An 18,096-nucleotide genomic window follows, 5' to 3' on the forward strand; every position below is an offset into this window, starting at 1 on the left:
GCCTACGGTATCAATTTCTACTGTTTCGAAAACGTTTGTAGATGTTGTCGTAATTTCTAATTGTTCTTTTGTATGTTTCGTTTGTTTGTTGATTTGACATTTGTGACATGTACTGATATATTTATGAACCATTTGTTTCATTTTGCTCCATGTATACCGTTGTTTTAATTTTGTGAAGGTTTTCCTTACGCTGTAAGGAGTATTATGATATTCTTCAATAAGTCTGTATTTTTTTATTGTATCCGTGATTTGTTCTGGGCTTTTATAAATTAATATTTTGAGACGTTTTTCATTTTTATTTCTTCGTTGTAACGTATTTATAATATTCTTAAATTCTTCTTTTGCCATGGCATCAAATATTGTATCTTCTTGTGCTAGCGCTAATTCATAGATTTTAAAATTTTCTATTTTGGATATGAGTTTCTCCATGATCGAAATCGGCTTCGTAGGTACTTCGCTCATTTCCACTTTTACTACATTTTTCACAATGTGTAATTTTTCTTTATTATTTTGATTTATATTAAACTGCAGTTTTATTGTATGTCTGATATCACTAATGGATGTACAGTCCCAGCAATAGAGTTGATCAGGCTCATTGGAACGTGTGTTTCCTATAGGATTATCATTCTTTTTCATCGCGCGTTTTGTGTTACTCCTTGTTGTAACATATACTCGAGTATCGTCTCTTGTTTCTAATTGTCTCATTAGTTCTTCTTCATTAGCCGGACTTAATTTCTTTGATGCATTTTCGTCGTTGTTGAGCGGTATAAGAGCTTTTAAAGTATTGGTATCTATCTTGATTTTAGATAGTGCATCTGCATTTGTGTTTATCTTCCCTTTTTTGTATATAATTTCAAAATCATATTCTGACAAGTCTATTTTTATTCTTGTCATTTTGGATGAGGGGTTCTTATGTACGAATAGGGAAATTAGGGGTCTATGGTCTGTTATAACAAGAAAACCTTTGCCATAAACATATGGGCGAAAATAATTGATTGTCCAATGTATCGCTAGCAATTCCTTCCCTATAATTGGCTTATTTAAGTCGTGTTTTTGGAGAGCTTTGCTTGCATAACAAATTGGAAGGTCAAATCCAATCTCACCTTGTGAGAGTACTGCACCTAATGCATAATCAGATGCATCAGTGGTAATTATAAATGGTTTATTGAAATCGGGGTACTTGAGTATTGGTGGGCTTATTAGTTTTGATTTTAAGTTTTCAAATGTTTTATCACAATTTGAATTCCATTCAAACTTCTGGTTTTTCTTTAGTAAACGATTTAACGGTTTTGCAATGTTTGCAAAATTGCTTATGAATCTACGGTAATAATTACAGAAAGCTACATATCTTCGTACTTCATCAGTAGTTGTGGGTTTTAGGTAGTTCATTATGACTTGATGTTTGGCCGGATCAGTTTTTATTCCGTGCTCTGTTATCAAATGACCTAAGTAAGTAACTTCATGCTTTAAAAAGTTACACTTGTCTGGATTTAATTTAAGATTGTATTCATTTAGTCTCTCAAAAACTTTCTCTAGATTTATATTATGGTGTTTCAAACTATTTCCAAAAATTATTATATCATCTACATATAGAAATGCTTCCGTTTCCAAACCTGTCAATGCTAATGTTAACATTCGTTGGAAGCTGTTAGAACTAATCTTTAATCCGAAAGGTAGTCTTTTAAATTCGTAATGACCATCATTTGTTGAAAAGGCGGTTTTTTGTCTCGAAGAGGCGTCAATTGGTATTTGATGAAATGAGCTGGTCATATCTAAAATGGAAAAATACCTAGCTCTTCCAAGCTTACCGAAAACATCCTCCAAACGTGTTAAGGGAAATTTGTCGTTGACTATCCTTTCATTGAGTTTTCTGTATTCAATGACGAGTCTCCAATTCTTGTTATCGTTTGTTGATTTCTTAGGAACAAGCAAGATTGGTGAATTGTATGGGCTTTTTGACGGTTGTATTATATCGTCTTGTAATAGTTTTTGAACTTGTGTTTTTATATCATCATTATGACAATGTGGTAATCGGTAATTTTTAATGTATATTGGATTGTTGTCAGTTGTAGAGATGTGTTCTGTATAAAAATTGTTTGTAGATAATGGTTCTGATTCGAGCTGAAAAATGTATTGGTATTTTGAAATTAATGAATTTAGTGTTAGTGCATCCTCTTTCAGCTGTACCTTGTCAAGAATTTTAGCTAATCTTTGTTCAGTATAAATTTTTGATTTGTTATTTATACAGTAATAGTTATACAAAGGTTGTGACTCAATTTTTAAATCAGTTATGTTGATATCTGATTCGTTTGTATTTATCACATTTATGTGGCAAATTCCGTTTGCTGGTACTATGGTATTGGCCATGTACACTCCTTTGTTGATTTCGTTACTGATCAGAACAGTATCTGTATTAAAATGAATGTCTATAGGTAATATGTTTTGAGATCTTGCTTTAACTGTAAATGTTTTAATATTTATTGGAATTGTTGTGGACTATAAGTCCAAAGTTACTGTTAGAGAAAATGTGTAGTAATCTATATTACATTTAAAGTGTGTTAAAAAATCTCTACCTATTATTCCATCTACTTCAATTGGGAAGTCTGTATCGACTACTGAAAATATGTGATTTAGAAATAATCCATCAAAATTTAGGCTTAGCTTTGAAATACCTAAAGATAACTTGTGACCATCTGTAATACCAGTTAATAAGCAAGTTGTGCTAGAATCAAAATTTAAATTGTAGTTATTTTTTATAATAGACACATCAGCACCAGTGTCAATTAAAAGTTTTAGACTTTTATCAATAGTATTGCAAAATACTATTACATAATTTGATATATTAGGGTTTATATTGAAAATTTTTAATGATGTACCAGAGGAGAATTCCGTAAGTTGTCCTCTGGTTCTGAGTAGTTTTCCTGGGCATTTAGTATCTGTACACGCCTGATTAGAGTTAGAGTTGAATTGACTCCTTGGATTCCGAGCTGTATTGTTGTATCCTGTTCTATTTCTATTCTCAACGTTTGAAGTATTGTTGGGGTACGCGTTGTTTCTGTTTCTATTGAAGTTTCTCCCATTATTGCTTCTATTTTGAGAATTGTTGCTAATTATCTGGTTATATTGGAATCTATTTTGATTCATTCTATGTTTGTCGTATCTTCTTTGACTATGAAAACGTTGTTGGGTGAAAAAGACTTGTTGTTGCATTAGCATATGCATATTTTCTGCAAACAATCTAGCTTCTGTAAAGGTCTTTGGTTGAGCTGCCTGTACAGTTTGTGAATAAACAGTATTTAATCCCTTTTTAAATGCTAACAATGCTGTTTCATCATTTACTAAAAGTACGGCCTTTCCTTCCGGAGATGACTTCTTAAAGTTATTCTTTAGTGATGTCGCATTGTTTAAATTCGCTAGAATGGTTGATATCTTTTCTGTATATTCGTGTATTTTCTGGTGAGGGCCTTGTTTTACTTCTGCTATCTTTTGAAGCAGTTGAGGTATGGTGTCCTTTGATATGAAGTTCTTTTTAAGATTCTCTATTAGTTCAGGAAGTGAATCTGGAAATCCTACGGGGCTGACTTTAACTCTTACTGAATGTTGTAACTTGCATTCTACTATGAAATCTAAAAATGCTTGTTTGTCAGAATCACGTAGATTGTCATGAATTATATTCAATCTATGTATAAAATTGTTTAATTCTTCAACTTTACCGGTGAAAGTGGGTACTAGTTTTTCCACAGTTTCGTAAATTAATTTTTCCATATTTGTGCTTGTATCACTACTGTTTCTTTCCTGGCTAACTATGTTTTCACTAGTTGACATACTTAATAAATATTGTTTAGCCAGGTTATATTTGTCGAAAAATTTTTCTACTAATGAAGTTATTGTTTCAAACTTTGAAGTTGGGTAAATTGTTCTAACTTTACTTGACAGATATTCTAATCTTTTTAATTTTTCGGATACTGTAGTTTTTGAATACCCTCTTGAAGCAGATATTTTTGCATTTCTTAATATGATATGTATTTCAGATATACATTCAGATATAGTTTCCATTAACTAAACTAGTTGCTATTGTGTATTGGGGACATGAATATAGCTAACGATTTTTATGTACGATCTATTTTATATTGAAATGAACGAAGTGAACGATAATACTGACACAAATGAACGATGGACAGAGATAAAAGATAAAAGAACTTTTATTTATATATATATTTATTATTACATTAGTACATGGTTTAATATAATTAAAAGTTTTTAGTAATTTTTATTTTCATATATTTTCATATATTTTATTTAATACTGTAATATAATATGTTATAGAAATATTATATAATTTTTACATAAAAGGATATAATCTTTTTCATCATTTTAAATTTTCAACATATTTTTAAACATTTGATGTTTGTTGCTGATGAACATGTTTGTGTACATAACTTTTAAAATATTTATTGATTGTAAATAGTACATATACAATACATATTATAATTATAAGTGTTATTATGGCTATCTGTTGTTCCGGCATGTTGACTTCTAGAATCTGGTTCTGGTTGTTGTTTACTGTATTTGTGTCAGGTGCATCCGCGGAAAACCAACCCATGATGTATCAGCTGCTGATGAAAATATTTTTCTTCTATGAACAGACGCTTGTAGATCGTTGGATCTTTCAGTTAATTAATTAATTAATTTAGTTAATAAGTTAATTAATTCAGTTAATCAGTTAATTTCACATATTTCGCGTTTCACAATAACCTTTCACATCACATTTCACATTAATGTTCATTACTTCCAGTCATTAAGTATTAAATATTATAGTGTGGTTTTTAGTTTTATTCACATAATATTAGTTTTAATATGAAATTTTTTAATACAATTTTTAAAATTCACTTAATATTCTTTTAAATATATATAAATATAAATTTATTTATTAATAGTTCTTGCCATTGAGATTTGGCATAGTTCACTTAGTTTTTCTTAATTTTATTTATTAATGGTCCTTGCCATCGAGACTTGTCATAGTTCACTTAATTTTTCTTATTTCTTATTTTCTTATTTATTAATTATTCTTAATTTATTATTCTTAATTTTATTTATTAATGATCCTTGCCATCGAGATTTGGCAGGATCGCCATGTAAAGTTCTTAGGTTATGAAAAGAAAGACGCGTCGTTTTGAGTGTCCAAATAAGACTGATTTTTATTAATTTTTATTCTTAAGTCTAACATCGTTTCTTAATACTAATTTCCAATAGAATCTTATGTATTGATTCTATTGGTTAATACTTATAATACTTGCGTCTAATTGGTTAACCCAAATTAGACGTATATAATATTCTTACAGACATAACTTATCAATAAATGGTGTACTATTAACTAATGCAAGTGTTCTACATATGGATTCACTTGAAACCGTTTATTCTATTGACACAGTTTTGACTTATGTATATTGCACATATGGTGCAATGTGCGGCTCAGTTATTTGTCATCAAAGTAATGACAAAATAAAGGCTCATATTACCTGACAATAGTTTGTCATAAATTTTATCAAAATAGAACAGTGTCAATGTTTACTTTAAAATATTTGGAACAATTGAATGTTTTGTGATATGTGTGGTCTCATATCCATATCACATTACATACTGTTGTTATTTTTTTTTTGTCATGTTGTTTCTTATTTTATAATGGGAAGCTAATGTAGTAAACGAAATAGAAGTTGATAGAAGAGAATCTTACGACCCAACAAAATTTTTCGTAATAACAATTATTTTACTCACTGCAAACTTAGGTCTTAAATTATATAAGGCTCATCGTAGATCTCTTAAGAAAAATTTTGTAAAAACTGCAAATATCGCTACTGTATTAGACAAAATATAAATAGTTAGATAGGCAACATGCTAATCAACATTTTTCAAAGTAAATAAATATTTCTTAGATTTGACAAAATGAAAACTTTTAACTGTTTTGTATGTAGCAAAAGCTGCAAAACTAAACAGAAATTAATAGTTAACTATACGAATGAAATAGTTAGGAAAATTTTTTCATAAAAAATAATAAATCAATCAGTAAAATCCTTTAAGTCTTATGGATAAATAGTCTCAAGTCAAAGAATTTCTTAAAATAGAAAAATACAACATTATAAATATGGCACAATCAGCTGACCAATTTATTAGTACAGCGTCACGACTCATTCGTGAGTATGACGGAACTGCATGCAATCTACAAAGTTTCCTTGACGGCATCGAAATGGTCGATGAATTAAAAGGAGAACATGAAAGATTGGCAGTCACTTTAATAAAAACTAAATTAAAAGACACAGCTAGACAAATAATAACCACTGAAAACTCAATATTAGCAATAATAAATACATTAAAGACAAATATTAAAGGAGAGTCAGTTGCAGTTTTAACTGCTAAATTAATGAATCTCCAACAGAAAAACAAAACTGCCAACCAATACACTAAAGAGGTTGAGCAATTAACTACAGCAATTCAAGGTGCTTACATTTCAGATGGGATACCACCAAAGATAGTTATACAATATTCAACTAAGGCATCAGTGGATGCAATGGTTAAAAATTGTACACTCCCTGAAGTCAGATTAATTATGAAGTCGGGCCAATTTAATAATTTGAACGATGCAGTACAAAAATTTGTAGAAAGCTGCACGGTTGCTACTGGCCGGACAGACACTGTTCTATTCACACAGCGTCAAAATATAAATAATTATCGAGGAAACAATCGCGTAAATGGAAATTTCAGAGGTAGAGGATATTACCGAAATAATAACTACAATAGGCAGAGACAATACAATAACTCTAATCAATATGGAAATCAACGAGGACGCGGAAATAACCGTAGAATCCAACATAATGTTAGAATAACTAGTACTAACCAAAACAGTATTGGTTCGGAAAACCTGAACCAGCCTCTGAGAGATTAAAGCATAACACAATATATAGTTTAAACCTTAACCTGGGCGTGTTTGTTAATTTTTTTAATAATTCCACTAATAAATTACTAACGTTATTAGTAGATACATATGAGATAAATATGAGGTAAATAAATTTGAAGTAACAACTCTCAGCGGTATAGGCCAAGATTCGATCCAATCATTGGGTCTTACACAGTTAGATCTTAGAATTGAAAATATTTTCGTAATGCATAAATTTTATGCAGTACAAGATGATTTTCCTATACTATGCGATGGAATCATTGGCATGGACTTTCTAATAAAATTTAATTGTAAACTCGATTTAATGCAAAATAAAGAATGGCTCGTTTTACGACCAAAATGTTTTCCACAGCATATTGCCATACCAATTAAAAACACTTGTGAAAATGATTTTATCATGTTACCAGCAAGATCTCAAGTAATTAGGAGAGTATACCTCAGCGCAGAACAGGAACATTTATTGGTGCCAAACCAAGAATTACAACCTGGTGTGTTTATTGGAAACACTATAGTTCAAGGTAATAATGCGTTTATAAGGATACTCAACACAAATAGTTCAGTTACAGCTTTAAAAATTAACAATATAAAAACTGAAAAAATTTCAAATTATGACATATTACAACCAAAAGATACTTCATACCATAGAACTAAAGAAATTATAAGTAGATTATCAAAAAATTTCCCTAGTAAATTTAGCGACAAATTAACGACACTCTGTACAAATTACAGTGATATATTCGGTTTAGAAAATGAACAAATTTCTGTAAATAATTTCTACAAACAGCGTTTAAGGTTAAGCGATAAAACACCAAGCTACATAAAAAACTATAGAATCATCAACATCATCAACATACTAGAATCATCAATGTCAAACTACAATAGTCCTTTGTTATTAGTACCTAAAAAGTCATTACCCGGTTCAAATGAGAAAAGATGGCGGTTAGTAGTGGACTACCGTCAAATAAATAAAAAATTGATTGCAGACAAATTTCCTCTTCCAAGAATAGAAGACATTCTTGATCAATTGGGAAGAGCTAAATATTTTTCATGTCTTGACCTAATGTCTGGATTCCATCAAATAAAGCCACACGAATCTTCAAGAGATATTACATCCTTCTCTACAGAAAATGGCTCTTATCGTTTCAAACGATTCCCGTATGGACTGAAAATTGCTCCAAATTCTTTTCAACGTATGATGATTCTTGCGTTTTCTGGTTTAACACCATTTCAAGCATTTTTATATATGGATGATTTAGTTGTACTCGGATGTTCTGAAAAAAATATGTTTAAAATTTTGACAGATGTTTTCGAACTATGTCGGAAGTACTATCTTAAACTACATCCTGACAAATGCACATTTTTCATGCATGAGGTTACATATCTCGGTCATAAATGCACTAACAAAGACATCCTTCCGGATGACAGTAAACACACAGCAATCAGAGACTACCCAGTACCGACTGATGCTGATGGAGCACGACGATTTGTTGCTTTTTGTAACTACTACAGAAGATTCATAAAAAATTTTTCTGATTATTCTCGACATATAATGAGATTAACAAAAAAGAACGTTCCATTTCAATGGACACAAGATTGCCAAAAAGCATTTCATTATCTAAAAAATGAACTTATGAATCCAACTATTTTACAGTATCCAGATCTTAAAAAACCATTCTGTATCACTACTGATGCAAGCAAGCATGCTTGTGGTGCAGTACTCAGCCAAGAGCATGATGGTAGACAACTTCCAGTCTCCTACAATTCAAAAACTTTTACTCAAGAAGAAGAAAGTCAACCATTGAACAAGAACTTACTGCAATTCATTGGGCTATAACACATTTTAGACCATATATATATGGTACACATTTCTTAATTAAGACCGACCATCGCCCATTAACCTACCTTTTCTCAATGAAAAACCCGAGTTCAAAACTAACTCGAATGAGATTAGATCTCGAAGAATACGATTTCACAGTGGATTATCTCAGAGGCAAAGAAAATTAAATTGCCGATGCTCTATCGAGAATATCGAGAATAACGATAGACGATTTTAAAGATATGAATGAAAAATCTATAAAGATTCTCAAAATGAGAACTCGATCAACCACCAAACAAAATAAAGAAATAAATACCCTCGACCAACAATTAAAGTACGAAAAGCCCCATATATACGAAGTCATTAATAGTACTTGTAGTAACTTCGCTAGTTACACATAAATACAGTTCTATATTATTTTGCATCACTTTATTTATCTAATTACAATACAACACACTAATTGTTAATCTTACACCAAACGCTTATCTTGCCGCCCTTTTTCTGACAGCTGCTCTTCTCTTGTCCCGTGTTGTACAGCGTACGTTTACTACCAGTGTTGTACTACGTCCGTTTACTACAGTACTGACGTCAGAAAACAAATAAAATTAAAATTGACTTCCAACCATTGTTATTTAAAACGTGGAAATAGAATTATTGAAAAAATAATAATTGATGATCTGTTTGTCAATGAGAAAATTGATTTAAAACAATTATTCTCAAGGTTAGAGAAATTAACCTGCAAACGTCGCATCAACAAAGTACAAATGGCACCTAGTGAGAAAATTTTCGAATTTGTCTCAGTAAATGAATTTAAGGCCAAAGGCAATAAATTATTGAAAAATTTAACAGTAGCGCTACTGCCAAAGGTGACGAAACTGGTAAAAGAGGAAGAAAGAAGAAAAATTTTAAAAAATTATCATGATGACCCAGTGGAAGGTGGACACTACGGAATAACAAAAACATTACAAAAAATTAAAAGACATTTCTATTGGCCAAACATGACCAAAGATATATCAAGATATATAAAATCATGTCAGAAATGTCAAAAATCAAAAATTCATAATCATACAAAATTACCAATGACAATAACTGATACGCCAACAGGCTCTTTTGACACAGTATTGGTAGATATCATCGGCCCCTTACCTAAAACTGATAATGGCAATGAGTATGCTGTCACACTTATATGTAATTTAACAAAATACTTAGTAACTATCCCAATACCAAATAAAAGTGCAAATACTGTAGCCAAGGCAATTTTTGAACATTTTAAACTTTTGTACGGTCCAATGAAGACGTTCATTACGGACGTGGGTACAGAGTACAAAAATTCTTTAATAACGGATATATGCAAATACTTAAAAATAAAAAATATAACATCAAAAGCTCATCACCACCAAACACTCGGAACTGTAGAACGTAGTGACCGAACATTTAATGAATATGTACGTTCATACATATCAGTCGATAAAAACGACTGGGATATATGGTTAAAATACTTCACATATTGTTTCAATACAACCCCATCAGTGGTGCATGGATATTGTCCATATGAGCTTGTTTTTGGAAAAATTCCTAAAGGTTTTAATAAATTTAATACAATTAGTGACGTAAGTCCATTATATAATATAGATGACTATAGTAAAGAAATTAAATATAGATTAGAAATAGCGTACACTACACTCAGAAAAAAAAGAACACGATGAGTGAGAAAAGCGTCATAAATTCGATGAATTATTTCATAAAAAACTCTCCAATGACGAGTTTCATAAAATTTGAGAAAACTTTTTCATAAAGTTTCACGATGTGCATAGGTGTGAAATAGTTTCATAAAATTATTGAAATAGTTTCATAAAATTATTGAAATAGTTTCATAAAATTATTGAAATGGTTTCATAAAATTATTGAAATAGTTTCATAAAATTATTGAAATAGTTTCATAAAATTATTGAAATACTTTCGCAAAATTCTTTGAAATAATTTCATAAAAAATATATTATAAAATATTTTTCAAAAAAAATTCACGAAGCGAACATGCGTGAAAAAGTTGCATAGATTAATTGAAATTGTATCATAAAAAATCTTCAGCAAATGTTTATTATTTCAAATGTTTATTAATTTGTTCATTAATTTAATTTGTACATTAATTAATACTTAAATTAGTGCATTAATTCAGCTTTTAGAATGCTGGCCTTTGGGGAGTTTTTAGAATTTTTATACGATATTTCATAAAAATAAATTTCAATAAATTTCCAAAAGTGATTCGATGCTTCCGGATATTTGAGATTAAATATATATTTATATATTTAGGTTTCGACTTTTTTGAAAAGAGATGAATTGTTCCAATTGTTGCACGCTTTGGCCAACGAAGCATACCAACTCTTGTGAGTCTTTTATAGTAAATCTTCGTGTTATTTTTTTGCCGGTGTTGTCTTTTTGTACCACGCGCCCAGTTGGAAATAAATATTCATGAAGACACCAAAGAGTTGTGAAAATATAGGACGTGTCTCCTAAAAATAGAAGAAATAAGATTCATTTTCAAACATAACTGTTATTATTATTTATTTTACTAACCTTTAGCAACAACATCGTCGGTTAGCTTTTTTAGAAGCACACTACAATTGGAATCTTTCAAAGTATTTGGCTTAGAAAAGAAGTCGTACAATTTTTTCATTTTCGGCTCAAAGATATCAAGAATATCGTTAGCAGATGAATACAAATGTTTAAAATCTAAATCAATCTGTAAAAAGAAATATTACAAGACAGAATTATATATTTGTATTCCTTTTATATTACTAGTCTGTATCCCGTTGGCTTCTTATACTCTGGCCAAAGCTTAAAAATATCTGATAAACTTAAACAATCATTGACAATTTTTTCCAGTCTGCTAGAAGAAGATAGTTGCCATAGCTCATTTAACTCACTTGCATCTACATTCTCGTACCTAAGACGTTTAACGGCATCTGCTGCAACATCTTTAAAACAAAAAATATATATTAAATGGACAACGCCTGATTGGTAAAGTGTATATATATATATAAATTTTAACAACTAAATCTCACCTTCATATATGACTTTTGAGCCATCGTGGCTTTCTGGTGCAGATTGTTTTTTCTCTATATTTTTCAGCGACTGCCTTAAATAACAAAATCTGGAGTAAATTTTTCCTCTTCTGTCGCATCTGTAATATTCCAGCTTCTCCGTAGGAAACATCAAAAGTATCTGTTGCTCAAGTTTATAGCTAATTTTAAGAGTCATGGCACGAGAAATATTAAAAAAATAATTGGCAATAGCAGATATTAATAAATTTCTATGCTCCTCGTCTAAGCACTGCTTTCTTTCATAAACTGATTGTATGGCTGTAGCTTTGCGATCATATTTCAAGATATCATGAATAGATATGTCTTCGCAGTCAGGAGATGGTGGATTCAATAAATTGAACGGTGCAGAAAAGTGGCTGATGGTAGAAGGTGTTGTTGAAGTACTATTATCGTTATCCTGCTGTACGTATGGACAGTGGCATACTCCTTCCAAAACATCATGCATTGCATCTACTGCTTTATTTTCAATAACAGTAAAAGAAGGGATTCTTTCAAAAACACATTCCTCCAAAATACCAGTAGATTTTGGCTGACATAAATTCAAATCATGTTTATAATTTTCGTTGGTTCTTAATATATGTGAATTTTCACTTATTGTGAACTTACTCATGTTTTTATCTATTTTACAAAACCGGCAAAAGACACCGTTAAATGATTTAGTAAATCCTAAAACGCTATTTAGAGCTAAGTTATCTCCTAACACAAGAAGTAGAATTGGGTATACAACAAATTGTGACTGATTCGAGGTATTTAAATTTATGCCTTTCAGTTCCAGTTGAATCATTTCATCAACCAAAGCACTTAAACAAACATTGTTGCCATATGTTTTTAAATCTTGAGATTTAATACATGCTGCTAGGAAAATATTATTTAAGTTGGTTTCCCGAAATGGTGTGCATGGAAATGCATAATAAACATTACAAATGGAATCTTTGGATGCATGAGAGCCCAATGGATTATTTAATTCTAAATCATCAATAAACAGAAAGTAAGGTATTAACACTTTTTCAGGATATAATTCACATTTTTTCTTCCATAATGAACTTTGAACAATGTTTGTAAAATTATGGCTATCTTTTAGTTTCTTTATTTCGGCCAACATCTCTGACAAATAATTGTCTTTTTCTAGTATTTTCTTCATAGTATCATGTAAGGGTAACATTGCCATTTTGGACGATTTTCCGCTTAATTTCAGTACGCCTTTTTGATGAACTAAAGTTTCTTTTTCATTAATAACAACTTCATGCAAATTATCAACAAGATTATTTTTTTTTTAGCTTTGAAAAAGCATATGTTCTGATTTACACCACTCAAATATGTTTACATATTTGAACACCGCACTCAAAAATTCTCCCTTAAGTTCCAAGTTACTTAATAATTTTGAATTGATCATTTCAGTAAATGTTGCTAATATTGGCGTTAATAGCAAATTCTGTATGGATTCTTGAATGTCTATGACATCTATGCGGGTTAGGTTTGATTTAGCGTATAAATTCAGAACGAATTTTAAAACATTTTCTCGAAAGTCCAACTGAGTAATGTTATTATTATTATTTTCACGTTCTGCTTCGTCAAAATTTAAATCTGCAATTTCACAATTGCTATCATTTTTTTGTGATAAATGCGACGCAGCAACATTATTCGTTGTTGCAGTAGTAATAGCTGTTGTTGTTATTGTTGCTTTTGTTGTTGTCAGTTTGCGTGGTGATGTAGCCGCAGACTTTTTCTTTTTATTGGCGCCATGCCTTAATAGATGACGCTTATAGCTGAAAGTGCGCCCAAAAACTTGTCCACAATGCAAGCAACGATAATCATCAAATTGCTTTAATTTGTGCTGAATTTTTAAATGTAATAATAATTTCTCCACGTTAATTAATTTATGTTTGCACAAAAAACACTTTTCCATTTTTTAAATTGTTTATTTATAAAAAATTTTACCGATAATAAAACGCACAGAAAACTGCCACTTAACACGACAGCGCATAGAATCAGACTGAGTTTGCTCAGCTGCTCTAAATGAGAACGTAATAGGCAATTAAAAAAGGAAAAGAGAAAGAGAAAGAATATGCAAACTTTCAAAATTTCTGTCAAAACAGTGCACAGCAATCAAAATTTTATGAATATTTTCTGAATTCTTTCATAAAATTTAAGAAAAGCTTCATACACAAATCAATTATTATCTTAGAATATATATTTCATAGATTCTTTGAATTTTTTCACATGCACCATGAAAAATTCACGAACATTATTTTATGACAGCCTGTTCACAAAATCTATGAAATTTTTCACACAACAATAATTGGTTTAAGAAAAATTACATATATTCTATGTAGTTTTTCTGAAATTTTATGAAAAATACGATATGAACTTTTATGAAATCTTTTCGTAAAATATCGTGTACAAATTTGGTTCAGTGTAGAGCCAAAACACTTTTAGATAAGTCTAAATTAAAACAAAAGTTGCTCTATGATAGAAATAGTGAACAATTAGAATTAAATATAGGAGATAAAGTACTATTTAGGAATGAAGTAGGTCATAAGCTAGAAAGTCAATACACGGGTCCCTATAGAATAGAAAGTAAAGAAAACAACGGAAACATTGAAATAAGAAACAATAAAAATAAGAAACAGTTAGTACATACTAATAGAAACAAATTGTATAATGAATAAGTTACAATAAATGTAGTGACTATACAAATAAATATAACTAAACTAAATTTAATTATATAAAATTATTGAAAATTAATACTTTATTTAAAAAATTAAGAATAATCCAGTTATGGCATTATTCTTTCCCAAAAAGGAGGTGTAATGTATATGCGTTAGTTATATTGGCAATGTATACAATTAATATAATAATAAGTGGTTCTATATTTAAATGCGCAGTGTATATAAAAATACACTAATTGTTTCCAAGCGCATTGCATTGTTTACAAACAAATGCATAATTCCACACAAGGAATTTGACACCACACATATCGGCGGCACTTTGCCTTCGAGTTAACCATATGCTTGCCAGGCATTGACCGCATATACAACAACATCAACAGTAAGCGTACCCGATAACAGTGGAATCGTAGACGCTTACTTAGCAATAAATTATTAAATAGTAAAGTACTTACGCTGCGCCGTTTTGTACTTAAAAAAAAATACATATAAAATATTAAAATAAATAATAGCAAAATATATATATAAATATAAAATATTTAGTAAATAAGAAAGTACATACACTGCGTCGTTATATACCTAGGTTAAGTCGAAAGTAAAGATTAAAATAAAAATCAGAACTAGAAATGCACTCATAAGAAGCGCACCAAGTTCTCAACTAAAACAAAACTTCTTTTTATTTAAAGTAAAAATATATGTTAAAAGAAGGAACGCCAAATCATATCGGCGATTAAATATCCTTCAAAGATTTAACATTTTTACATTATATACAAATTTGATGATTTGATGAAAATACAATAGCTAAACTTGATACATAATCAAAATATGAAATTTACAATTTATTCTTAAATTAATAAAATGCAAAATATGCGTTACTATACAATAATATTGACATTACACTCGTAAATTTTTGCTACTGTCGTACTTAATAAGGCCAAATACTTTCGATAGTGCACTGACCACCAAAGTGCTGATAATGCTTTTTCGATCAATGACCTACAAACCGTTGGCCTAAAATAAAACAAATAGAACGTGCAAGCAAGTAGTTATTGCAAATGATTTAACAAATGATTACAAAATATATTTATAAACAAAATATATAAATAAAAAATTTACTATTGAAAGATAATGATATAATTATTAAGGTCTAAGCCTTAACAAATATTTTAGAATAAATAATTTGTTCATTCTTATTATTAAATATTTTTTCATTATTATATATATCAAAACTTACTTGAAAAGATTCTTTGAGATCAATATCAATTTCTATTTTTAAAATAAATCCTTAAATATTTAATATTAATCAAAAACAAATTTTAAATGCTACCCATACGAAATGCTTAATATCACTAAATACATTTTTGGATTAACTTTTTTCTTATGTATAAGAAAGATGACAACATTGAAAATACACCCAACTCTCTTTTAGCACGGTAGATGCGTTCCTTGCAAAACCGTGTAAAAAAAATCGTATGAAAAATGTATATGCTAAATGGTAAATTTGGGGATATGTTCCACAACTTAAAAAAGTCGTGTAAGACGAAAACATTCGAAATATTTTTCCATAAAATCGTGTAAAAAAATTTATAAAATAAATCCATATTAATTAAAAAAGAAATGTCAAATTGGCAAAAATGTCAAATTGGTAACTGTTTCTTTTAGTTGTTAAAAAATCTGTTAATAGGTGATGTTTTTTTGGTTTTTTAAGTTGTTTATACAATTCTTCATATCCATCTATACAACAGTTAAGATTGCGTGTAAATTGTAATGCACGCTTCATGTCAGAATCATAAATTAAAAAATGTTGCTCCATACTTTTTGCAAATTTTAAGCCCTAGTTTAATTCACGAAACAGAAGTATTTTGTATTTAATTTTGAACCGTGTTATTTCAAAATCGTGTAAGAAAAAGACCGTGTAAAAAGAGAGTTGGGTGTACCATATAGTAAAAGTGCAACATAAATATTAGTTAAACCAAATGCTTGACTAACGTAGTTCGGCTTCGATAGGTCACAACTCCACAAAACTGTGCTCGTTCACTTCTAATCACACATTCGTAATCAAAATTATGGGGAAATTAATTAAATAAATAAAACGTGGTGAAATTAAAATTAAAAGTATTATTAACTGGCGAACGAACTAAAAAACCTAGTAATATTTAAAAAAAAATTAATGAAACTCAAAACCAACATGTAAAGAACAATTATTTGCTTTGTACAAATTCTTTTTTTTGTGATTTTAAAGTGTGTTTAATGTGTGTATAATGTGTGCCATCAGATTTTTTAGTAGCGTATACAACAATATTATTCCTCAAGGGATTGTAAGGATGGAAATTTTTATTAATTTTTAACCTACATACAACCAGTATAAAGTGGATATCTGCAATAAAAAAGAACTGATTAATCTTTTATTGTTATTATTAAAAGTAAATAACTTACCATAAACCCACCCCCGCATGCATGTAACTGCACCACATGAATAAACCTAAGATTACATCGAAAATGCAAGGAATATAAAATATATTTAAACAAATAAATAACACCTCACCTTATTTATTTATTATTTATATAAAGAGGTTTTCGAACAGAAGTGAAACAACAACAAAAATTTATTTTTTAAATTATTTTAATAAATTGAATTTTTGGCTGACCATACAGCTGTTTCGAGTATTGCCAAATACCCTTCATCAGTGGTCTTGGAAATAATTCTTGTATTTAATTATTCGTAAATAATTATTTTTGAGACTGCAAGTACCAGGAATCGAACTCGGGTCCTGCCAAATGTGAAGCTCAGAATCAGCGCAGCTTAACCAACTGATCCAAAGCCGTATTTGACTTTTTTGTTCGGATATTTTTGCTGGCGTTTTTTTTTTAACAATTTTACTTGCTGTGTTTATATTAGAACGAAATCATAAACCAGCTGTAGAATAATTGAATTAATTATACTTTTTTTTATTTTTAATTGTTAAATTTCAATACTTTTCTGTTCGTAGAGGCATTATTTGTTGCATGATTTGTTCTTTCTTATGTATAGAACCTAATCTAGGAACGTGATGCTGAGAAAGTCATGCTAATGTTACTCCACTAGTCGCACGGGCGAGACCAATATTTTGTGAATATAAGTTGTAATTTAACTTCAAATTTTCCAGACGAAAGTGACTATTATATTTTAATAGAAACTTATTACATTTCATAAAGAGGTTTTTCGAACAGTAGTAAACTACAACAACAGAAATTTATTTTTTATTTTAATTAATTGAATTTCGGCTGACCATACAGCTGTTTCGAGTATTGCCAAACCCTTCATCAGTGGTCTTGAAAATAATTCTTATATTTAATTATTCGTAAATAATTATTTTTGAGACTGCAAGTACCAGGAATCGAACTCGGGTCCTGCCAAATATGAAGCTCAGAATCAGCGCACCTTTACCAACTGATCCAAAGCCGTACTTGACTTTTTATGTTCGCATATTTTGCTGGAGTTTTGTTACTTTTGCTATGAAAGTTTTTATTAACAATTTTACTTGCTGTATTTATATATTTATAACGAAATCATAAACCAGC

The 18,096-nt window shown here is 29.8% G+C and overlaps 2 protein-coding genes across 2 annotated transcripts; both read right to left on the reverse strand.

Moving 5' to 3' along the window:
• Positions 1-11,066: 11,066 nt before the first annotated feature.
• LOC119665909 lies at positions 11,067-12,026 on the reverse strand. Its single transcript, XM_038075169.1, has 4 exons — positions 11,831-12,026; positions 11,565-11,743; positions 11,343-11,508; positions 11,067-11,278 (listed from the first exon to the last, which is right to left on the reverse strand). The coding sequence occupies exons 1-4, from the start codon at positions 12,024-12,026 to the stop codon at positions 11,067-11,069; spliced, it is 753 nt and encodes a 250-aa protein (XP_037931097.1).
• A 65-nt stretch (positions 12,027-12,091) lies between these two features.
• Positions 12,092-16,315, reverse strand: LOC119665910. The gene is made up of 5 exons (XM_038075170.1): positions 16,254-16,315; positions 13,824-13,881; positions 13,175-13,703; positions 12,294-13,108; positions 12,092-12,133 (listed from the first exon to the last, which is right to left on the reverse strand). The coding sequence occupies exons 1-5, from the start codon at positions 16,313-16,315 to the stop codon at positions 12,092-12,094; spliced, it is 1,506 nt and encodes a 501-aa protein (XP_037931098.1).
• Between the last annotated feature and the right edge of the window lie 1,781 nt (positions 16,316-18,096).

The sequence above is a fragment of the Teleopsis dalmanni genome, chromosome 1, assembly GCF_002237135.1.
Source record: "Teleopsis dalmanni isolate 2A chromosome 1, ASM223713v2, whole genome shotgun sequence".
Taxonomy (NCBI): domain Eukaryota; kingdom Metazoa; phylum Arthropoda; class Insecta; order Diptera; family Diopsidae; genus Teleopsis; species Teleopsis dalmanni.